Raw genomic sequence first — 24,488 nt, forward strand, 5'->3', positions numbered from 1 at the left:
AACCCAGCAGCAGGACATGGGCTCCTCTGATTATTGGAGGCAGCCCATAGCCATCAGGACTAGTAGCCATGGATAGCTTTCTCTTCCAGGAATTTGTGAATCCCTTTTTAAAGCCATCCAAACTGGTGGCCATCACATGGTGGTGCCATTTAGATGAAAGAACCACGTGGTCTCTTCCCAGCTGGGCAGCAGCTGGGCAAGATGTAAGCAAGTCATAGGCTTGACCCATAAGTTCCTGCATCCAAATGTTACTGGAAGGTGACATTCAGGTGGGAGGAACCATGCCTTTGGCCCCACGTATGCGGTTCTTGCACCCACGTTTTACCAGAACGGTTTGTGAAGAAGCCGCAGAGAAATGGCTCCTGCATTGCTGGAATAAAGCTTTAATTGGCTCTGAAGGGTGTATAGAAATGACTCTTGTAATGCAAATGGTTCTTGTAATCCAAGCTGGCCTCTTCTGCCTTGTAGTGCTCTTGCTGGCAGTGGCCTGTCCGGTAAGCAGGAGGAGCCCTCCAAGAAGACTGCAGACCAGATGGACAACATAGTGGACATGCGGGAATATGATGTGCCCTACCATATCCGTCTGTCCATTGATCTGAAGATCCACGTGGTGAGGGGAAGATCTACCTTCCATCCCCTTTTGGATTCCCAATGACAAGGCACAGCTAAATAGAAAAGTACTGGACCAGGGTTGTAATATTGCATTTCAAAATTTACCAGCTCTGCCACCTGAAATCCTTGATGTTATTGTACGTACGGCCTTGCAGGTGCCAGGCATTGAACTTGGGATGTATTTTCATGTAAAACACATGCTCTACCATTCACCTTTGGGCCCTCCCAACTGGCCTTGATCGTGGAAAGTACTGCCACGATTAGTGGAAAGACGTCTTGCTTTTCTTTTGCTTTAGGGCTGCCTAATCAGGCAGTGGAACCATTCCCAGCCCACACACCCCGGTGGTTCGGGTAAATGGCCTCCTATTTTTAATCTGTCCTTGTTACATGCTCTGTTTGGAAAAAGCACAGAAAAGTTTTTTTTTTTTTTTGGCCGTTGTGGAACCTGGAATAGAAAAGCTACATCACTTTTCAAAAGCCGATCATACAGTTAGTTGTGGGATAGAACTTGATGGTGTGTTATTCTCCCAGAAAATCCTTTCTTCCAAGACTTCCTGTCCCTGGAAGACCTTCTTTGTAGCCAGGAGTGTTCCTATCTCTCAATTATAGTATGTTCCACTCAAAGTTTCAACCCTTCCCTTCTCTTTCCTTGCAGAGGCCCACTCTGTGACTCCTCTTCTTTTGGCCTATGCTTCCTTTGCGTCTTTTTACTCAATCATGTTCCACAGCGGTCCAACACTCAGCACATAGGAGCTGCGTTATTATTGGGTTGGGGTTGAGAGAGTGGCAACAAACCCTGCCTCAGAGTAGCTGCTGATTCCTCTCCTCCTATGACAGGCTCACTGGTACAACGTTCGCTACCGGGGCAGCAGCTTTCCTCCTGAAATCACCCGCCGAGATGACCTGGTAGAACGGCCAGTGAGTATTTCTGCAGCGAGAGCTCCTGTCTCAGTACTTCCGTGGTTTCTTAATGAAATAGCTCTTTTAATGGACATCCAGCACATATAGAAAAGGGTCTTACAGCATCCTCAGAGCTTTAGGCCCAGGGTCAAACCCAGCCCTCCTGGGGTCTCAGTCCAACCCTCCAGGTTCCCCAGATGGCCACTCCTATCTCTCCCCCCCCCTTTTATTCTGGCTTTTGTTCAGTTTTTCACCTGTTCTAAAAGATTGAAATGGTAGTAAGACCTTGAAGCTAAAAGATGCCCCTTGTCCCCACCCCCTTTTGCCTTCAGCCCCTCCCTCCTCTGGAATGCAGCCCCCGAGAGCGTCTCTGTAATGCATTCTGGCCGTGGGGCTGAAAGAGGTTTGACACCTCTGGGTTAGGTGGAACTTGGAAGAAATGGATTTTGTGGGTGAGGAGGTGTTGACTGCTGTATTTCTACCTGTTGCTGACCTGGGATTGCTCTGAGTTTGACGTAGCATCCGATAGCGACTTGACAATTTTGATTCCTTCTAGGATCCTGTCGTTCTGGCCTTTGACATTGAGACTACGAAACTCCCTTTAAAATTTCCAGATGCAGAAACGGACCAGATCATGATGATCTCCTACATGATTGATGGCCAGGTAATTGGGGCTCGCTGGCTCCATGCCTTTGTAATGAGGTTGCAGAGCAAGCCCCAAAAGTGCCACCGTACCTGCCAGAGTAGGAGAACGGAGAGCCGTTTCGGCTGCATAGACTCAGGTTTTCCTGTGGTCTCCTTAATGCAAAGTCTTATGATAATTATTGGCTGATAAGATGTCTGTTTACTGTTCAGTTCTTCAATCAAGTACATTTCCTTTTCATTTCTTTATGCCCAGGGTTACTTGATCACAAACCGGGAGATTGTTTCAGAAGACATTGAAGATTTTGAGTTTACTCCCAAACCAGAGTATGAAGGTCCCTTCTGTGTCTTTAATGAACCAGATGAGGTAAGAAGGCTTCATTTTGAAAGGTGACGGATGCAGGTAGCTGCAACTCCCCCCTCTTCTTTTCCCTTAAACGACAAGTCAATGAAATCAGAGGATTACATTATAATTAAGAGTTTTGATCACGTATTGTGGGTGCCATTTGTTACCTGTAGGGCTGTGTGAGTGTTCTGCATATACTTAGTTTTGCTATGCAAGCATGGAATTGGCCATCTTTAGCAGAAGTAACCATCCTGTGATTGATTGATTTTATAAAACCAAGTTTCTACCCCCTAAGGCTGAGTGGGACTTTAGTACCGGATCATTTATTAGAAACCCAAAGTTGTCTGAACTGGATTTTCAATCCTCTTGAGTAGGAAGGGGATTCTATATGAATAGCCTCCACTACCCCTGCTGCCAACCCCAAGACACCTTTAATTCCCTGAGTCCTAGCAAAAACATGATGCAGGCTTTAACCACGGTGAAAACGGCTTTAACCACGGTGAATAAGGCTTTTTGCCGTATTGACCGTGGTTAAAAGCCTTGGTTTAAGGTGTCTTCTGAACGGGGCCTGTATGAAAACAATAATAACCTGTTTCAAGGAAGCCATGCAAAACGCACGGATAAATGCACTTTTCCTTAGCTGGGCTTAGGATGTGAGATGTTTGTTCCTGTGTTTGGTTTAGCTTGCACATGTGGTTCCTTGGTTTCTGGGCGTAGCAGGAATTAACACAAGGGTGTCATTCAGTGGCAATAATTGCCCATGGATTCAATTTTTCTCTCATCTCAGGCCCATCTTATCCAGCGGTGGTTTGAACATGTTCAGGAAACCAAGCCAACTATCATGGTGACTTACAACGGAGACTTCTTTGACTGGTGAGAATTGAGCGGACTTGGGTCTTTCTGCCTTTTGAACCCCACAATACACACACATGCGCGCGCACACACACACACACACTCCCCAAATCAAACCAAACCCTGCAGATTTCATTGTGGAGAAATGTGTATCCAAATCCGTTCTTGCACTAAAACAAAGAAACCTGTTCTAGCAGCCAAGTGGTATACATTCTGCTTTATCCTATACGTCAAGGATGTTCAGGCTCCTCTGGGGGTCCGAATCCAGGCCTAAGGAGTTCCCCAGAAGTCCACAGCCCCTTCCCAGGCCCCCTTCTCTGTTTCCCCAGCAACCCATAGTTTGGTTCTCTCCTGGCTTTTCACATTTTCCCCATTCTAAAAGGTTGAAATTCCCCTCCTCAGGCTTAGCTACTGGCAGGAGGAGGTTTAAGCTAAAATATGCTGGGTTTGTTTTGTTTGGGCGTTTGGGCTCCTCCCCTTTTGCCCCACCCACCACTGGCAGTAGCTGCTTCTCAGTGGCCACGAAATTCTGACTGACAGCTCGGAGTGAGGGATGGAATGGAATGGAGTATCCTAGAAGTGGGCAGGGCTGGTTGGAAGCCCAACCTGGAGCACTCCATACTGCAACATTTGATGTTATGGAATTTATTAAATTTATAATACCAAAACTGATGCTCCAAGCAGCTAACAGTAATAACATCGGACAAATCAAGAACGTTGGTTTTGTTTCAGGTCCCCCCTTGCAACGCTTAGTTTTGGAACCCTCCTTGTAAGGCAGTCTTCCCCCAGCCTGGTGCCTTTGCAACTCCCATCATTCTCAACGGCCATGCTGGCTGGGAATGATGTGAGTTGCAGTTCATCACATCTGGAAGGCATCTGGTTTGGAGAGGTGGTAGCGCCTAGCTGCTAAGACTCTCGGGTGGTCCTGGCTAAATGATCCATCTGTCTCCAGGCCCTTTGTGGAAACCAGAGCCGCAGCTCACGGGATGAATATGCAGCAGGAGATTGGGTTCCAAAAGGACAGCCAGGGTGAATACAAAGCTTCTCAGTGTATCCACATGGATTGCCTCAGGTACTTGGCATGGTCTCTCCTCTATCCTGCTGCCTCCTCTTCCTTTGGGGATTAGTCTGAAGAATAGAGTGGTGGTGGGGGGAGGAAACCCAGTCCTTGTGGCCCATCCACACTAGATCGCACCTCTTCAAGCAGAACTCTGCTCCCGCCACCTGTCTGGTCCATCTTTTGGACTGTGTTGCATTCTGCAGTGGGCTGGTTTGCATCTGGCTATTACCACATGCTGTTCCTCTGGCCCAAATATTTTCAACCTATGTTCTGGAGAACCTTCTTGGGATATTCCTCAGGGGACCTATTTGGGGGTCCTTGTGCCTTCAGACATTACACAAGTGAGGGCCTTTCCAGTGGTGGCGCCTGACTCACCTGGTGCCAAGTCTGAGGCCCTTTCAGTGCCAGGTGAAGAACCTTTTACACACCCAAGCCACTTAGTGCTGTGCTTGTTTGTGGTTTCCATCATAGCTGAGATTTCTGCTCTGTTTTTTACCGGTATGTTTTTCTGTATTTTGCTGGTTTTAGATCTGTTAGATTTTTTGGAGAGACTTTGGCCTGATAATGCCAGATATAATTTTGTTCAGATCTCAAGGGGTTCTTCAAGGGGAAGATCAGTGAAAGCAGACCAGCTTCCCAAGAAAGGCAGCTTGCCCACCCACTGCCCGTCTTCCCCTACAGGTAGCTGTAGGGTGTTTTTTTGTAAGGAGTTCTTTCAGGTCACGCAAGGCAACCGGGAGGCCTAATAGGCCAGTGCTCCACAGAAACGGACGGTGCATCCCCAAATCATCTGCAACACAGCCAGAATTCCCTGAAGTTAGAAAGCCTGAAAAACACTGGCCCAGCCTGTCACTTTGACTTGTATTCCGATCAAGTTGGGCTTGGCTGTGTTGCGTTCCTCCATGGGTGGTACCTTCTTCTTTCCGTGCAAACTGCGCTGCGTCCTCGGACTCAGTCACTAAATGCTTCTGTTGCTGTGGTTCTTCTTGGTAGGTGGGTCAAGAGAGACAGCTACCTCCCGGTGGGAAGCCACAACTTGAAAGCAGCAGCCAAAGCAAAGCTGGGCTACGACCCCGTGGAGTTGGACCCTGAAGAGATGTGCCGGATGGCTACTGAAGAGCCTCAAGTAATTCTGTCGCACCTCTGAGATTCTGCCGCATATTGTAACGGGCGTTGACTGTGGGTGCTGCGGCCATTTCCCCCCAATTAGCGCAGTGGGGAGAGACTGTGATGCTCAAAGGTTTCTCTCAGCCGCTGTGCCTCTGGAGGCCTGGGCCAGAATACAGTCATAAATATCCCAGGGGATTGGACAACATATTGGAAATGCATTGCTGTGATTGCATCGCAAGCTTGGAGATGTGACTGTTAATGCTTTCTGGCACTCGTGCAGAATCTAGAACAATTTAGGTTTAATTTAAAATACAACCTAATTTCTAGCTATAGCAAAAAGGTTGGGGCAATTTCTGCTTTAGGCTTAGAAATAAGGAAGCTCTGAGTGGGGTCCGTGACGGGAGGTGGCTTCTGTTGGTCAGCGCGTAGTCTCAGTTTCTGTCTCTTTGCCTCTATATATCTGTTGCTCCCAGACCATTGGAGAGATGCTTTGTTTGTTCCAGTTGTAGGGTCTGGCTGTGCTACAGAATGCTAGATCTCTGCATGTCAGGAAGTGTTGCTTCCTGAGGATTTCTTTGTAAGCTATTTTTGTTAAGTGCCTCAGAGGTGGGCAACTAGTGGGCAACTAATTGTGAAGGATCATGGGAGTTGTAAGCCAAGACATCTGGGAGCGGGGTAGCATGTCTGCCATGGGCAGGCAAGGGGATTGTGGAACATCTGGACAGGAGTTTGGGGTCTGGCTATGGCATGGTCCTATCTCGGCTCTCACCTGCCTCTCACGGTGTGCTGCTGCTCTGTGGGCTGGCAGACTAGATGCTAGACCGCAGCAAGGCACAGGGCAACAGTGTATGTATGTAGCGTAGCATGCACCAAACTGCTGCACCTTATCATGCTTTGGTCTGACTTGCGCCACACATGCCCCAAAAACGAGGCCAAAGGTGCTGTAAAATTAGCCTTCAGTTCAGAAACTGTTTCCTAAGCTCTGAAACCTCCCCTCACCCCCCGGAATAAAATCACCACCACTGCTAACATCTTGGTGTGGAAGCACGTGGCCAAGGATCCACCCAGGCCTTTTGTTGACAGTGCTGCTAATAAAACGGAAGGCTTAGCTAGTCTTTGGGCCTACAATACCCAGATCTTTTTGTTGGGCTGGGAGGGGTTGTTCATTAGAATTACCTCTCTGCACCCAAATAGTCAGGATTCAGGGGACCAGGCCCTAGGAGAGTGAAACTGGTTCCATTCTCTTTCTTCCTCTCCAGACTCTGGCCACCTACTCGGTGTCCGATGCTGTTGCTACCTACTACATGTACATGAAGTACGTGCACCCTTTCATCTTTGCCTTGTGCACCATCATCCCAATGGAGCCTGACGAGGTGAGTCTGGTGGAGTTTCAGGCTTGCTATGGCAGGGAGCGATTGGCCTTCCCACGAAGGAGAACTGCAGCTGAGCTAGCTGAGCCCTTGGCTGTAGCGTAACTATCCCGTTCCCCTGCCTTGTGCCAGTCTCTTGATGTCCTGCCCTGCAGCTCTGAGTTTAAGCTGTTTCAGCCCTGACCCATCCTGCCCAGAAAGTTCTCGCGTGTAAGAAACGGCGCCATAGAAACTGCATATGTCACAATGGTGCCTGTGTGGTTTCTATGGCCTTTGTGCAGGCAACTTGCCATATGTTTGAAATGGCTCTTAGTGGCTGTTGGGTTGTCATGTGATAGAGGAGCAGCCCTTGCCACGTAGGAAGGTGAGGTGGCTGCCTCAGGCAGCAGATTTGGAGCACTGTTTAAGGTGGTAGACTAATAGAGCTGACTCATAGGTATCATGTAGTGGGCAGTTCTTCTGCTTAAGCCCACTGAAATGGATGGGAACTCAGTTGTGCTCCTGCATATCTCCTTCCCAGGGGATTATGGCCCATGTTAATTCACAGGATGAGATGCCATTGTCGGATCAAGGCAGAGCTCTAAAGCTGAAAGCAGAGCTAGGCAAAAGCAGAGGCAGTGGGCAGGCGGGTGGTCTCTAGCCAGCAAGAGCAGGTCTTTTAGTTGCTCAGATTCTCCAGAATAGAGCAGCCAGCCTGCTTGACCCAGGAGTTTTTACAGAGATCAGGAAGTATTACCTGAACCACTGTCGTCTGTTGGTGCAATGAGGCTTCCTTGGCTGGTGTGGTGATCTTCCTGCAGTTCTCTCCTTCGGCTGGATGGCAGTGCATGGGCCGAAACCCTTCCTGGTATTCCTCAGGTCACTCGTTCAAGATCCTCTGCATACTCAGGTCTTAACAGCCAGGCAGACCCCTCCCCTCCTCAAATACAGATACACAGTCAAAGCGGAGAGGCCATTGGTTCAGAAACTGAAAAATTGTAAGGCTCCTAGAGAACCATTTTTGCATGCAGAAGATTGCAGGTTCGATTGCTTGCTTTTCTAGAAAAAGTATCTCAAACAGCTAGGGAAGGTCTGTCCGACACCTTGGAAGCAGCCACTGTCAGAGTAACCCATGCTAATGTAGGTGGCCTGACTCGGTATGTAGTCACTTCATCAGACCCTGCGGATTCAACATTCACCTGTAGGATGCTGTCGTTTTTCCTGTATCCCAGGCCTATGTTTCTCTCCCTGCAGGTGCTCCGGAAGGGCTCAGGGACTCTGTGTGAGGCGCTGCTCATGGTCCAGGCCTATCACGCCAACATCGTCTTCCCCAACAAGCAAGAGGAGGAGTTCAACAAGCTGACTGAGGATGGGCACGTGCTTGACTCGGAGACGTACGTGGGGGGCCATGTGGAGGCACTGGAGTCTGGGGTCTTTCGAAGTGACATCCCCTGCCGGTTTAAGATGGTAAGAGCTTCGGGGCGAGCTCTCCTGCCAGCTCAGCCCAGCCCTTGAAGTAGGCCTCTCTTGCTAGTTAAGTCACTCGTCCTTTAATGTGGGGATTCATGAGAAAATGCCCCTGTGTTTGCCAAACCTGTGCTTGGCTGCCAGCGAGCTAGTAGACCTAGTCCAGGGTGCTGGTGCTAGTACAAATCCCGTAATGGCTCAGGTATTTCAAAAACCACTTTCCCCACTACCAACTAAATGGAATTTAAGATCGTCCAGGGAGTATTTGCTTGAGGTGCCCTTGAGGAACGTGGCCCGTGGGGAGCCCACATGTGGCAGGATCTTCTCAGTGGTGGCACCCCAGCTGCGGTACTCCCTTCTGGTAGAGATTTAGCTCCCCCACCATGCTGCTGTCAACGGTTCTGCCTGTTTCCGTGGTGTGTGTTTTGATGATTTTAATGTATGTTATGGCACATTTGTGATTTCAGGAGTATGATTTTAATGGTGTATTGTTCTTATACATGTTGTTAGCCATCTTGGGTTCCTTGGAGAAAAGACGGGTTATAAATCGAATAAATAAATAATAAACCCAAAGCAAATGGGTACGACAGAATCCAAGTTGGCCCATGATTTCCAGCCAGCATAACCCTCCAATGAAAAGGGCATGCTTAGAATTTTTGGGGTAGAAAGAACATAAGAACTGCCTTCGGAGAATCAGAGCAAGGCGGGTCCTTCTAGGGCAGCATTGTGTCTAGACCGGCCAGATGACTCTGGGAAGCTCACAAGAGGTTGTCTGAAACCACTGATAATCTGTGGTTTTCTGCCTCAGTCCATAGAGGTTCTATAAGACTTCCTCTATGAATTTGTCTGATTCTTTTTTTTTTAATCATCTAAGCTGGAGGCCGTCAGTACTCTTGTGGTAAGTGTTTCTTCCCATGATCCAGATGTCAGTGCATCCCTCTGTCCTGCTGACCGTGATGGTAGAGAAGTGTTGTTGCCAAAGGGGGATTAGGATCCTTCTCCCAGGAAGAGATTACTGCCTCACCTCTCTTGGTTCCATGTGTAATTCTCCTAACCTCTGGTAGGAGGTATAAAGAAACCAAAGTTTCATCACCAGCTCTTGTGGGACGAGGCCTTTCCTATCCCTGCTGCTCAAGCTTCCACATTGCTGCTCTCCGGTCTGCTCCTCCTTCAGCCTAACCTGCTCTCTTTTAGGTTGTTGCACTCGCTCTTTGTGTGTCGGATGGACCAGTATTTCTCTTGGGCAACAACTTCATTTCTCCTCCACTCGTTTCTGCTGCACTGGCTTTTGGCGAGAAGAGAGTTTGCCACAATCGTAACGGTAACTTCCTGCCCGGCTGTGTGTCTTTTAGAATCCTGCTGCCTTTGACTTCCTTCTGCAGCGTGTGGAGAAGACCTTGCGCCATGCCATTGAGGAAGAAGAGGGGATACCCTTAGACCAAGTGACCAACTTCCAGGAGGTAACCTTGACTTTGCCTTGTGTGGGCAGAACGGCGTTGCCTGGTCCTGGATAGGAGACCAGGCATTGTTTGGATTGTTTTAGGATGCTTTTTAGGATGTTTTAACAATGTATACTGTGTTTTTAATCAGTATTTTATACTTACTGCTGTTCCCCGCCTTGATCAAAATGGAGAGGCAGGAAAGTAATAAAATAATAATAATAATAATAATAATAATAATAATAATAATTCCATACATCCTTCCCTCAAGTTTGTTTTGACCCATACCTCCTGCCCTGTAGCACAGAACTCCCCTGTTAAAACAGCTCCACTGGCTTCCAATCTGTTTCCAGGCACAATTCAAAGTGCTGGTTATGACCTATAAAGCCCTATATGGCTCGGGTCCAGGTTATCTAAAAGACCATCTCCTCCCTTACGAGCCTGCCTGGGCTTTGAGATCTTCGGGGGAGGCCCATCTCTCAGTCCCACCACCAGCACAGGTGCACCTGGTGGGAACACGGGAAAGGGCCTTCTCGGTGGCTGCTCCAGGGCTCTGGAACTCCTTTCCCAGGGAAGCTAGGCTGGTTCCCTCCTTGGTATGCTTCCAGAAGCAGGCGAAACCTTTTTTGTTCTGGCACGGCTTTGGGGAAGAGTCTGGACCTCTGTTTATGCATTGGACTTGTTAAAATTGTTATTTGTATTTTAAATGTTCTAATATTGAAGCATATTTAATTATATTTTTAACTTCTGTATATTTCTATTTAAACATTTTAATTGTATATGTTTTTAATTTTGTAAAGCCGCCTTGAGGCCCAGTATTGGGGGAAAAGGTGGGGGGATAATAATAATAATAATAATAATAATAATAATAATAATAATAATAATGTATTTCTTACCCGCCTCCCCATTCTGATCGAGGCGGGGAACAACAACATACGGTAAAGTACATAAAACCGAATTAAAATATAATCTACATTGTTAAACTATCCTAAAAAACACTCTAAAATCATCTTAGAATTCCACCGGAGAGGCCTGCTGGAAGAGATCCGTCTTTATAGCTTTCTTGAATGTTAGTAGGCTGTTAAGTTGACGAGTCTCCTCCGGCAGGCCATTCCACAGCCTGGGAGCAGCAGAAGAGAAGGTCCTCTGGGTAACAGTTGTTAATGTCGTTTTTGCTAGCTGAAGTAGACTTTTCCCAGAGGACCTTATTCATAAGAAGAAGATGCAGAAGAAGAAGACGTTTGTGTCCATGGTAGATCTTGACTTTCCTTCCGGTTGCCCTTCTGCTGTGCCTGCCACCTTCTGTCTCTTCCCCTGCTTCTTCTCCTTTTTTCCCCTCCCAGCCTTCGCGTCAGACCTGCTGACACACTTCGTTGAAGTCTCTGGGAGCCACATGTGGCCCATGACTCACACTGTGTCCACCCCTGGTCTTGTTTGCGGGAGGCACCATGTTTCAGTGGTGCAGCCCCTGCTTTGCATGCAGAAGGTCCCGGTTCGATCCCTGGCATCGGCAGGTAGGGCTGGAAAAACTCCTGCCTGGAACCCTGGGGAGCCACTCCTGCCAGTCACTGTCAACACTGCTGGGCTAGATGGACCAAGGCTCTGACTCGGTAGAAGGCAGCGTCCTGTGTTCCTTCCTTCTGGGTTCTTGAGTGACTTGCATTGCCTTTGGAAGAGCCCGGTGAGGCATTGTATCCCTGGCAGACCAGTGTTTCCTTCTTGCCGCAGGTTTGTGATGAAATCAAAGTTAAACTGAATTCCCTGAAGGACGTTCCCAACAGGATTGAGTGTCCTCTTATCTACCATCTGGATGTGGGGGCCATGTATCCGAATATCATCCTGACCAACAGGCTGCAGGTGAGAAGTAGCTCTCCAAAGAAGCCAGAAGATCGTTCTATGTTCGTATCCATGAGTGTTGGACATCAAGGACTAATTATGTGCTATAGGAATTGAAATCTATTGGGTGAGGAACTTACAGTTACCTTGGGTCATAGGAGAGTCTACCCAAGGAAATGGGAACTCTAATATGGTCCTGGGGTACACGTTCAGAATAAGGTGTTTTTTCCCCTGTCCCTTTTCCCAAAAGATCCATGGGGTCCATTTGTAATTTATATTGTAGAAGCTCAAAATGTTTGCCTTCTTGATAAGGAGCGATAGGTACGGAAGCCTCCCTGATCCTGCAATGGCTTCCAGTTCAGGTAGGCACTATAGCTGGCTACCTTTTTGCTTCCTTCAGAGGGAACAAGAAGGAAAATAGCCAGTGCTGTAATGATATCCTTCCATAAGAGAGGCTGCTGAGAGGTAAATAGGTGGCCGGTGGCCGCTCTTTTCTCTCTGGAAGTGTGCAGTGCGGAAGAGCAGGCAAAGGCTGGAAGGGAAACTCTCCAGCCACTGCTGTGTTTGGAACGGGAAGCGCTACTGAGACAGCGGTGCTTCAGTAGACCTTAAAAGGGTAATGTGAACTGGGTGAGCCTAATAAAAGCCCTCTTGTGTTCACCTGCTGCTGCTCTCCTGGGGACAGGATCCAATCTCTTGTGCTGCTTTTCCCCCACCCCGCTTGTACATTCTGCCTCCACTTTCTTCCCTCTTCAGCCCTCGGCGATGGTGGACGAAGCTACGTGCGCCGCCTGTGACTTCAACAAGCCAGGTGCTAATTGTCAGCGGAGGATGACTTGGCAGTGGAGGGGAGAATTCAGTGAGTTTTTGGTTTCTGCCTCCCTCTTGGCTTGGCCCTCTCTCACAGCACTCTCACGGCCAGGAGTCTCCAGTCCCGTGCTATCCAGAGGTCTTCTCAGCAGTCTCTTCCCATTTGCAGTGCCTGCAAGCCGCAGCGAGTACCACCGCATCCAACAACAGCTGGAGTCGGAGAAGTTCCCCTCTCTCTTCCCAGATGGGCCTCCCCGGGCGTTCCATGTGCTGTCCCGAGAGGAGCAAGCTAAATATGAGAAGAAGCGCTTGGCAGGTGAGAACAAACTTCTAAGTGCCCCAAGCCAGAGCTATACGTGAGCGTGGCTTCATGTGTCTCAAGATCCTAAAAGGAGGCTGCCCTTCCAACAGCGTTCCATCCAGGTGAGCAAATCAAAGGACTGCCCCGTCCTACAGATGATGGAACTTGGGTTGTAGAAAGCTGTCCCGTTCTGTGCTTTGGGGATCTCGGCTTTCTTTTTCAGACTTGCAACCTTCCAGCTGGTTTTGGGGCACAGTGGATTCTAGTCAAGCTAGGGCTTTCTTTTACTTGATGTTTCCTGTTGTGGCAAAAATAAAAATTAGGAGGAGGGGAGGGATGTACAGCTCTTGTGAGGGCAAAGTCCAAATCATATCCAGAGAGACCCGCTCAAGCAATAGAATGGAGAGGCAGTTAACGTTTGCTGCTTTTCACTGTTTTGTAGGACATGCCTTGCTAATCCTAGCTTGTAGAGCAGCGGTCCCCAACCTTTTTGGCACCAGGGACCAGTTTTATGGAAGACCATTTTTCCACAGACGGGTGGTGGTGGGGGTTTGAGGGGATGGGTTTGGGAAGCCCCCCCCCTCCAGTGGCCTAGCCGAAGCGAAGCCAGGACGCTGGGGCGGGCGAGCGGCTTCAGAACGGCGTGCCCGGAAGCGCGGCCCAGTTCCTAACAGGCCACGGACTAAGACCGGTCCGTGGCCCAGGGTTGGGGACCTCTGTTGTAGAGGGCTCAGCTTAGAGTGCAGCTGTTTCAAGCCCATTCATTCCGCTGCTTCCTTACAGTCCTCTATCCATATTTTGCATGCCAAGAAGCCCTCTTGCTGCCCTCGTATGTTGTTCGCTGATGTTGCGCAGGTCTTTTCTCAAAGTATTACCTTGACAGTTACATCCATAGGCTACTGTTCCTTCCCCTAAAATAATGCCTTTCTGGGTGAAGATGAGAACGTGTTGTTTTCTCCTGCAGCAGATTGGGAGGAGTTGTGCATTTCAGAATAAACGGTTTCTGCCACATCTCTTGAGCAGATTACTGCCGCAAGGCCTACAAGAAGATCCACGTGACCAAAGTGGAGGAGCGCATCACTACCATCTGCCAGCGGGAAAACTCCTTCTACGTGGACACGGTGCGGGCCTTTCGGGACCGGCGCTATGAGTTCAAGGGACTGCATAAGGTGCTCCTGCCTGTTATTTTGTGAGATGTGTGATAGGAAAATAGAGGGCGGCTCTTAAACCTTGCGCCACCTTGAGTGTCATTTTTCTTGGTGGAAGGATGAACTACAAATAAACTAAACTAAGTACAACTTCAAAGCTATTCGCAGCCTGGGGTCTGCACATTGGAGCGCCCTGCTCCCTTTGTGAAGCCCCTCGTGTTGGGATCTGTGGGATGGGCCTTCTTGAGAGACCTCCACAACAGGAACATTAGATCAGCTGTGAGAAGTAACGGGGTCTCTTCCACAGCTGCAAAATGACTTCCCAGATGTACAACCCAGATCCCCTTTAGCTTCTAGAAGTAACGCGAGGTCTGCCTTCAGTGATGGAGGTTATCCAGGTGTGAGCTATTCTCCCAGTGGCTTCAGAGGGTTGGCCAGCATTCAGACTTCCCTTCTGGACGGGAAGCAAAGGCAATCACTAAGATGATTTTATTTACAATGTGGTATCAACATAAACCAAGATTATGGCAACCAGCTTGATTGATAACGGCCAAGTAGAGGGAGAAAACGTGGAGGCAGTGACAGACTTCGTATTTCTGGGCGCAAAGATTACTGCAGACGCTGACTGCAGCCAGGAAATCAGAAGACGTTTGCTTCTTGGGAGGAGAGCAATGACAAATCTTGATAAAACAGTTAAGAGCAGAGACACCACACTGACAACAAAGGTCCGCATAGTTAAAGCAATGGTATTCCCTGTAGTAACCTATGGCTGCGAGAGCTGGACCATAAGGAAAGCTGAGCGAAGGAAGATAGATGCTTTTGAACTGTGGTGTTGGAGGAAAATGCTGAGAGTGCCTTGGACTGCAAGAAGATCCAACCAGTCCATACTCCAGGAAATAAAGCCAGACTGCTCACTTGAGGGAATGGTATTAAAGGCAAAACTGAAGTACTTTGGCCACATAATGAGAAGACAGGACACCCTGAAGAAGAGGCTGATGCTAGGGAAAGCGGAAGGCGAAAGGAAGAGAGGCCGACCAAGGGCAAGATGGATGGATGATATTCTGGAGGTGACAGACTTGACCTTGGGGGAGCTAGGGGTGGCGACGGCCGACAGAAAGCTCTGGCGTGGGCTGGTCCATGAAGTCACGAAGAGTCGGAAGCGACTGAACGAATAAACAACAAAATCAGTCTAGTGAAAGATTTATGGACCTGTTTAAGGGCACCTGCTATTCTGTTCTCTCATGCCCTAGTACAAAGTTGCAGCTACTATGGTGGCCACTAAGGCAGAAAGTGCTTGTTTCTACGTTATCTGGATGTTTAAAGCCCCTGACGTTATAGCTTAGCTCAGCCCTTAATAGATTTTTATTTTACGTCTCAAAAAGTACATCCCTCAACCTGAGCACATGAAAAGATTGAGCTTATCTTTGGCAGCTAGTCAGAGGTAGCCCTTGGCTTGCATGGGCCAATATACTTTTTATATCCACCTGTCCCAGGTGTGGAAGAAGAAGCTGGCGGCCGCCATGGAGATGGGCGATGCCTCGGAAGCGAAGCGCTGCAAGAACATGGAGATCTTGTACGACTCCCTGCAGCTGGCACACAAGTGCATCCTCAACTCCTTTTATGGATATGTCATGCGCAAAGGGTGAGTGAGGGATCAAAATACATGGCTGCAAAGTGATCTCATAAAGCCCCTGGGGGGGCAGGGGCGGGTGGAGGATAATTGCCCACGATGTGCTGTCTTTCTCCCAATTCTGTGCTGGCTTCCAAACTGCCAGCTGGAAGAGCGAAATGCTTTTTGCCCTATCACCCAATTTTCTTATCTGCTAGTTTTCCTGTCCTTCTACTTTTTTTGTTAGAATACTTAGACGGTGTAATGTTTTTATAGGATTCTCCTGTGGATTTGTAAGTAGTTAAAGAAGAGGAAGCAGAGAATGGGAATGAATGGGCAGTTCTTGCAATGGGTGCAAACAGTGGGTCTAGTCAAAGATCTGTGTTTAGAGGGGAAAGTGAATAAGGGAGGACTTGATAGACACATGCAAAATTAATCATGGTGTAGGGGCAGTGGATGGGCCTCTTTCATAATACTGAATCCAGTGAAGCGGAGTGCTGGGAGACCCCAGACAAATGGAAGGAAGGACTTCTTCAGGTATAGAATTCAGTATCAACAGATGTCGTCGTGGCCACTGACTTGGTTGTTTAAAAGGGGGATTAGAGAAATTCATGGAGGAGAAGGCGATTGGACTGGACCGGATCCATTCTTCCACCCCTTTTGGACACTCTGTTTCCATCCGTGCGCAAGTATCAGACCCAACACTTTGATTCCAGTTCCACGAGGCATTGCACAGCTCCATGCGGCTTCATCCGGCAACACGTCTCTTGTGCTAGTTGTGCTGGTTCTGCGCGTGGTTGTGCAACAGTGCCAACACCTGCCCTTTTCCCACTAGCATAGTGGATATAGCCCCCCAGTGGCTGCTAGTCCTGATGGCTATAGCTCGCCTCCCATGTTGGAGGAAATGTGCCTCCTGAATAGGAATTGCTGACGAATGCAAGCAGGAGGGCGCTGATGCCCTCACGTCCTGCCGGTGGGCTCCCCATTGGGGCCTCTGGCTGGGCACTGTGGGAGCACAACAGTTTCCTAGGTGGGCTTTTGGTCTGATCCAGTACGGAGCTCCTTGTATTACTAAGACATCTCAAAGTGCTTCATGTGCATTGTCTCAAGCTTTACAACAACCCTGTAAGAGAGTTCAGTATTTTTTCTACTAGCAAAATCCGCATTGTTATCATGGGGCCCGGAAAGGTATTTTTCAACTACCTTTGAGTGAAAATGCAGCACACTGTGCACAAAGACACAGTGTGTGTGTGTGTGTGCATTTGTGCTTGCACATAAAAACACACACACCTTCATGGTGGTCCCGTGAGTAGCTGGGCCAGAGTTGCAGGCCAGAATTTGTGCAGCACTTTCCTTCCTCCCCATAGAAATGAATGGCAGCCATCTAGTCTTAAGGCAGTAGCACCTCTTCTTACCCACAACTCTTTCTGCCTCTACCCAGAGCCCGGTGGTACTCCATGGAAATGGCTGGCATCGTCTGCTTTACGGGCGCTCACATCATCACACAGGCCAGGGAGCTAATAGAGCAGATTGGGTGAGTCCTGGAATGGGCGGGCTGCGGTGGCTAGAGAGGCTGCCAGGCTGCGTATGTGGCCAGGTAGACAAGAGGAAACTCTGAGCTTGGGTGCAAGCCTGTTGCCCCAAAGGGGGCTTGTCTCCCTGTCCCTGGTTGAGACACTGGTGAGTGGTCCAATTCTGGCTGTCTTGCGTTTCTGGGCGCAAGAAATGGTTGGCCCCAGTCTGGGCTCAAGGGCACCTTCCCCACCTTGGTTTATTCCCTTCTGCATTATGCCTGGGGGGGTGGGAAGCGAGGCTCTGTAGCGATTCAGCAAGAAAGAGAAGGATCCACTACATGTCACTAGAGGCTGCCGCCATCTTGACCTTCAGTGGTGTTTAGTGATATGGGTTTCCTATTTGCATAGGGTAATCTGGAATTCCCATCAATACAAGGCAGCATAAACACTACTGAGGGATGATGGGAGTTTCATTCCAGCAACATCTGGAGAGCCCACATGTTCCCCACCCTTGCCCTGAAGTGTGATCTAAGTTAGCATGTTTATTTTACTTGTATTTAGTAAGCAGCAGCGCTAAAAAAAGAAAGTATCCCATATTATTATTTTTGTCTCAATACACCACAAATATTTGATCTGAAATATTTGAGGAGGGAAATTAAAGCATACTTAATGTGATTTAAACAGAATAGAAAATTTTGCTGGAATATTTGTAAACAAACATTGACACCAGTAGCATGTACTTTCCTTTAAGAAAAAACAAAGGTACTGAAAACTGTTGACACACTAATAACTACTAGCAACCCAAAGAACTACACATGATATGCTGAAAGCCTCTGCAAAGATTGCCTGATATTATATTTGCAATTTGCATCCATTCATTATTACTAATGAACTTTCAAAATGGAAATATGAAACCCTGGAAATGTTCTGTTTTGGGAAATCTTCTGGCCCGCATCACCATCAGTGTTTCATTTTTGTAGCATGTCCACTGACCTCCCCTCTTGAAAGGCTCTCCCCTTTCTCCTTTCTAGGAGGCCCTTGGAGCTAGACACAGACGGGATATGGTGTGTCCTTCCAAACAGTTTCCCGGAAAACTTTGTCATCAAGTCGACCAATGGCAAGAAACCCAAAGTGACAATCTCCTATCCAGGTGCCATGCTGAACATCATGGTGAAGGTGACGAGCCCCACGCCTTTTTTTTTCTCTCAATAGGTGGCCTACGAACCACACCAGACCTGCCGCGGGCCTTTAAATAGCTTCACACCAATGCCCCATCGTTTTGTGACCTTTCAGAGAAGGCATATTAGGGAATTCTGCTGGTGAAAGCAAGCAGGTTAGCGTAACGTGCCATCAGGAGGAGCCATCGTTCCATAGCAGAGTTACCTGCCTTGGCTGCAGAAGGACCCATGGTCAATCCTTGGCATCTATGGCCAAAATTATCCCAGGTAGCAAGTTGGGAAAGGCCCTTGCCTGAGACCGTGGAGACCGGCAGCCAGTCAAAACACAGTCCTTGCGGGCCTAGATAGATGAATGGAAAGCCCTTTCAGATGTCCATAGGTTTGGTCCTGCAAGGCCACCTGGGAATCACAGATACATGTTTCTGAACTCTTTGGAGAGAGAACTGCTGTAGAAGGATGTTCGATTCTTTTGGAAAGCATTGGAGTGCAAATCTTCCAGTGTTTCTCATTTAAAAAAAGATATGTGAAGAACTATTGTTCCACAACCCACATCCCTAACATGGTGGGATACTGTGCTACGGCTGCTGTTGGATCAAAACGAATTCAAAATTTCTGAAGTGAAAGAAGGCCTACACCAGGTTTTAAGTGGTCAAGGAATGAAGCTTCAATCCTCTGTGTCGTTTCTTTGGGGCACAGAGACAATGGCCTGGTTCATACATAATGCCAACCCATGGTATGGGTTGTTGAGTTCTGGGTTGTTGTGAGGTATGAACATGGCCACGCTAACAAATCATGACTTATTAACCACGATCAATCAAGAAGGAGAAGCTATGGTTTGTTGTTGTGTTGTGAAATCTGGGTTGTTTAAACCACGGGTTGCCATTGCGTGTGAACCCAGTAATATGGGTGGTTTGGGCAGGGTACAGAGGTAGCGGGCAAGAGCATTAAAAGCAGCAACCCCCAAACAGCTGCTTCATATGCCAGAACTACAGCGCACCGCAAGTGCATTGGAGATACCAAAAGGGAGCGGGCGAAGTAGGAGGCAAACAAACAAACAACCCAGGTGTTGAGAAAACCAACCAGTTGGTTCAGTCATCTTCCAGACAAAACACTGGGTAGGGTGACAAGCCACATGTTAAATGAACCATGGTTTAGCATTCTGTGAAAGCTGGGCCAATAGATCATATTTGACATTGAGCTGAGCCCTTTGTTTTCCATGTCCCCAATGCAAGGCTATCGCGGGGTGAAGCACGAGGGCTGCAAGGCAACAAGTCTGTGCCTCTCTCCTTACAGGAAGGGTTTACCAACGATCAGTACCAGGAGCTGGTGGACCCAGCCTCCCTCAAGTACATTTCCCGCTCGGAGAACAGCATCTTTTTTGAAGTGGACGGGCCGTACCTGGCTATGATTCTTCCAGCCTCCAAGGAGGAGGGCAAGAAGCTGAAGAAAAGGTGAGAGGCCAGGACTCAAAAGGCCACTCCTTCATGAAGGGGCAGGCGGACAGTGAAGTTGACGCTGGGACTTGAGAGATGCTGAAATACTTCTAGTGTCTTCACACAGCGCATAGTTAAATTATGGAACTCACTACCACAAGGAGCAGTGATGGCCACCCATTTGGATGGCTTTCAAAGGGGTTTGGATCAATTCCTAGAGGCAAGAGCTATCCACGGCTACCAGCCTTGATGGTTGTGTGTCCAGTGTCCGAGGCAGTAAGCCTGTGTGCGCCAGTTGCTGGGGAACATGGGTGGGAGGGTGCTGTTGCACCATCTCCTGCCTTGTTGGTCCCTGGCCGACGGCTGTTTGTCACTGTGTGAACAGAGTGCTGGACTAGATGGACCCTCGGTCTGATCTAGCAGGGCTTTTCTTATGTTCTTATGTGGGGATTTTGAAAGTCCCCATTTTTCGAGCTGTAAGAAGGTTGCAGTTCATTTTATTATGTGGTCACAGACCCTCTAGAAACAACAACAGTCATTAAAACCATAAAGACACTATCATTAGTTCATTATACGAAAGCCAAAAATAGCCATTAAAACATACACCTATTTAAAATATATGAGCATAGTTAAAACACATGGTACAAAAGATTTGAAAAAACATCAAATAGAAGTTACAGTTAGGATGAAGAAATTGTCTTACGAGGCCTGGAGGAGAGGAACTTAGCCACTGACTCTGTTGATGACCTGTCCGTACCTGCCAGGAAGCCTTCCAAATACTGTTCTGTTGACTTTCCAGGGCATTTTCTCAGAATAGGGCCAAGTGGTCTATTTCACTCCTCCCTGTGGAGGCTACATTCAGGGGTGGTGGTGGGGGAATGCCCTAAAGATTCAGCTGCACTATCACCACAGGAACACAAGCGATCCTCATATGGGACACCCTGATAGCCCCCTTCCACTATTGCAGAGGGGAGGCAGTTCAGTCTAGCCCTAGAAAAGACATGGCGATTCTTGGGAGTTGGATAGAGGCCGTAGAAAAGAATGGTCGTGGGAAGGGCGGGGGAAGACACCAGTCTTGCTCACGCTGAGGTTTACTCTGCACCAGATACGCCGTGTTTAATGAAGACGGCTCCCTAGCGGAGCTGAAGGGGTTTGAGGTGAAGCGGCGTGGGGAGCTGCAGCTGGTGAAGATCTTCCAGTCCTCTGTGTTTGAAGCCTTCCTGAAGGGCGCCACCTTGGAGGACGTCTATGCTTCAGTCGCCAAAGTGGCCGACTACTGGCTTGATGTACTGTACAGCAAGGTGAGTTGGGCTCAGGTGAGTCTCCTGCTTTCCTGTAGCAAGGTGATCGAGCTCATTTCCGCAGGACCTTTTGGACATCGGGGTGAGGAGAGGTGAAGATAGTTGGGTGTTGAGGGCAGAATTACATCTTCTTCTTTGACGTCTCTGTGCAGTCCCACGCATGGATTTTGCACCTGCGCAGAGCTACATTCGGAAAACCTCTGTAGCTAAGATAGAGTTCTGATGGGATCCCCGTCCTCACCCTCTGAGTGCATGCTCAAGCAATAAAGAAGTTGGACGGGGGGGCGGAGCTTGGCAGCCATGGAGTCGGCGAGTTTCTTCTGATGCTCTAACCGGCTTAGCCGGGAAAAACAATTATCTCCTTTTTAATGGGCATAAATCTTTAATCAAATGATGGAAAAGGACTATGAATGCTAACTGTCTAACTTGCCGGTGTTGGAAAAGCTGGAAGAGATAAGGTGAGAGCTTACGGAATGTTTCTATAAGCATCTGTGGAAAAGCGAAACTAAAGCTGCCTGCTGCTGTGACGCAGTTGGAGCAGAGAGAGTTTGTTTTTGTTAGATGCTGACTTGATTTATAGCGAATCTCACCTCTTATCTTCTATTTCAAAGTGGAAAAGACTGAAATACTGGCTTTATAAAGAGGAAAGCAGTTTGTTGTAGTTATCGTCGGCTGGCGAGAAGGGGGGGTGAGCGGTGGTGGAGAAATAGCAGCGTTCGGTGAGGGGGTGAAGTGTGGCATTGATAGACTGTGTATGGCTAGTTCTGGTCCCCTCTAGTGAATGCTGTTGTGAATCTGATGTATTCCCCCCCCCGAGAAGAAGGAAGAGTGTTTAACACACAGAAGATAAGCTAATAAATAAACTGCCAAGAAAGGGAGCTGGACTCAAAGATTTATGCCCTGTCCAGAAGTGTCCTATGTCTAACATTAAAAGGAGAATTAGGAAGGAGTGGAAAAGGTTAAATACACAAAAAAAGAAACCAAGTAACCATAACCTCTCCAACCTGGAAAATCCAGTCCCTGAAGGAGAACAGGAGGACGAAGATACAGGCCCAGTTTTCTTAGATACAGTGCCAAAAAAAGAAAAAAACATGGCTGAAGGGGGAAAAGCAATTGGCAGTCAGCCACCCTCTTTAGTGGAAATTAAAGCGGCAATTGCAGAGAACAATACTGTTATTTTTTAAAAAATGGATCAGCAAATGGATGTTTTTAGACAACAAATGCGTGTCCTGGCTGATAAGACAGCTGAGAACTCAAAAAATATCAAAGATTTGGAGATAAAAGCTGATTTGAACCAGAAGAAGCAAGAGGCTTTTGAAAAATCAACAAATATTCAATTTAAAGATTATGAATTAAAACTGATAGCCTTGGAGGATCAATCTCGTCGATCATCAATTCGAATAAAACAGCTAAAGCAAACACAAGGAGAAGATCTAAGAGAAATCATCCTGAATTGGTTCAAAGAGCTGATGCCTGACCTACCAATAGATGGATCGGATTTAGATCGAGTTCACCGTGTGGGGGGGCAAAACTACAAAGGGACTAGAGACATTTTGGTGAAATTTGGTAATTATTATAAAAAAGAGCAAGTTATGAAAGAATTGAGATCTATGGTCCAATTGCAGTATAAAGGCAAAGCAGTGCAAATTTACAATGATCTTTCTCAGCATACATTAAACTGGAGACGCAGTATTAAACCAATAACTGAAACACTAGTGAAGAACAAAATCCTGTATTCGTGGGGTTATCCTGTTTTTTTAAGATTTACACATGGAAGGGGGGAACACAGAGTAACCTCACTGGATCAAGGTAAAGAGTTGCTGAAGAGGCTGGGTCTGTATGGGGAAGTAAGTGGGACTGGAACGGGTGGGGGGGAATGAGGCTGGGACATCTGGGGTGTAATAGAATTGTTAATCATATTATGAGATAATTGTAGACAGAAATATTAAACATAGAAACCTTGCCGGCCAGGCGCAGCACTGCCTCCCCCCCCTCCCTTTAAAGTTAATGGCTGGAGTATTAGACTCACGGGGATGTGGGGAGGGGATCAGAGTGGGGGGTGGGGAGGGGGGGAAGGTAGGAGGGAAGGGGATGGGGTAAGGGGGTGGGGGGTAGTTGTATGGAGTTTGTGTTTTTATGTATGTAAATTTGAGTTGCAGAGCACAAGGGATCGGAAGAGACTTCAAAAGGGTGAATATGGATAAAAAGATAAAAGTATCAACACTCAATGTTAAAGGTTTGGGGGCAGTCGTGAAAAGGAGGAGAATAGAACAAATGTTTAATAAAGAAGGATCGGATATTATAATGGTGCAAGAAACACACCAAGGCTCCGAGAATTCGAATATGATAAAATTAAAGTGGTTAGCTTATTATGAAAAGTCATTAGGGACGTCAAAAAAAAAATGGAGTGGCCACTTTGATCTAAAAAAAAAGTGGGTTTATATTAGAAGAAACAAAAAAGGACGATAGTGGCAGATATCTTATGTTAAAAGGTAAAATTGAAGGAAAGGTATATACGCTAATTAATGTGTATGCCCCAAATGAGAGACATAGAGAGTTTTTTATGAAGTTATTTAAAGAAATAGAAGAATTCAAGGAGGGGTATGTCTTATTAGCTGGGGACTTTAATATGGTTATGGAGAATAGATGGGACAGGTCGAATCCCACTAATGTTGAAAAGAGGAATAATATAACTATATTGAATAAATTAGTAAAAGAAAATGATTATTCAGATTCTTGGCGTTTACTCAATGGGATTAAGCCTGGGTTCTCATATTTTTCCCCAGTTCATCATACATACTCCAGGATAGATTATATATTTGTCTCAAAAGATTTTGCAACGAAGATTTGTAAAATGGAAATGGGGGTAATAAAAGTAACTGATCATGCCTTGTTAAGTTTAGAATTTGCAGTTAAGAAGAACTATAAAGAGGCATATAGATGGAAGTTGAATACAAAAATACTGGAATATAATAAAGTGGTAGAGAAAATTCAGAAGGAATTGTCAGAGTCATGGGAAATTAATGAAAAGGGAGGAACAGCTGGGTCAGTCGTTTGGGACACCATGAAGGCTGTAGTAAGAGGAATTTGTATTAGAGAGACGTGTAGCTTAAAAAGACAACAACGTGCAGAGCAGGAAAAGTTAGAGATAGAAATTAGAAGTTTGGAGGAAGAATATTGGCGAGGTAAAAATAAATATAAATTAGTAGAAATACAAGCTAAGAAGAAACAATTAGAAAATTTAAATTTAGAGGAGGTTCAAAAGAATTTAATATATATGAAAAGGGAATATTTCGAAAACAGTAATAAGAATTCTAGGTTGCTTGCCAGGCTCACACAAAAAGAAAAAGGGAGGAATGGGATAGACGTATTGAAGGATAATCGAGGGAATTATTGTCATATAATGAAAGATAAAATAAAAATTTTCCAGGAATTTTATCAGGAACTATATAAGGGTAAAGAAATACAACAAGAAAAGGTGGAGGAATATATTGGAAGGTTTATAAAGAATGGAATAAAACCAGAATATAAAGAGTTAATGGAGAAGGTAATAACTCAAAGAGAAGTTGAAGATGTTATTG

General features: G+C 47.0%; 1 protein-coding gene across 1 annotated transcript in view; it reads left to right on the plus strand.

The window, feature by feature from the left end:
• Positions 1 to 24,488, plus strand: part of POLE (DNA polymerase epsilon, catalytic subunit) — a 63,458-nt gene that overhangs the window by 4,669 nt on the left and 34,301 nt on the right. The window contains exons 6-22 of the mRNA XM_063144242.1: positions 469 to 610; positions 1,450 to 1,530; positions 2,069 to 2,176; positions 2,411 to 2,521; positions 3,288 to 3,373; positions 4,305 to 4,424; positions 5,406 to 5,538; positions 6,782 to 6,895; positions 8,126 to 8,338; positions 9,691 to 9,798; positions 11,506 to 11,634; positions 12,370 to 12,472; positions 12,593 to 12,739; positions 13,748 to 13,893; positions 15,366 to 15,514; positions 16,923 to 17,015; positions 18,027 to 18,171. Of these exons, the coding sequence (XP_063000312.1) occupies positions 469 to 610; positions 1,450 to 1,530; positions 2,069 to 2,176; positions 2,411 to 2,521; positions 3,288 to 3,373; positions 4,305 to 4,424; positions 5,406 to 5,538; positions 6,782 to 6,895; positions 8,126 to 8,338; positions 9,691 to 9,798; positions 11,506 to 11,634; positions 12,370 to 12,472; positions 12,593 to 12,739; positions 13,748 to 13,893; positions 15,366 to 15,514; positions 16,923 to 17,015; positions 18,027 to 18,171 (2,128 nt within the window). The remainder of the gene's footprint in view (positions 1 to 468; positions 611 to 1,449; positions 1,531 to 2,068; positions 2,177 to 2,410; positions 2,522 to 3,287; positions 3,374 to 4,304; positions 4,425 to 5,405; positions 5,539 to 6,781; positions 6,896 to 8,125; positions 8,339 to 9,690; positions 9,799 to 11,505; positions 11,635 to 12,369; positions 12,473 to 12,592; positions 12,740 to 13,747; positions 13,894 to 15,365; positions 15,515 to 16,922; positions 17,016 to 18,026; positions 18,172 to 24,488) is intronic.

This window comes from Elgaria multicarinata, chromosome 18, assembly GCF_023053635.1.
Source record: "Elgaria multicarinata webbii isolate HBS135686 ecotype San Diego chromosome 18, rElgMul1.1.pri, whole genome shotgun sequence".
Classification (NCBI taxonomy): domain Eukaryota; kingdom Metazoa; phylum Chordata; class Lepidosauria; order Squamata; family Anguidae; genus Elgaria; species Elgaria multicarinata.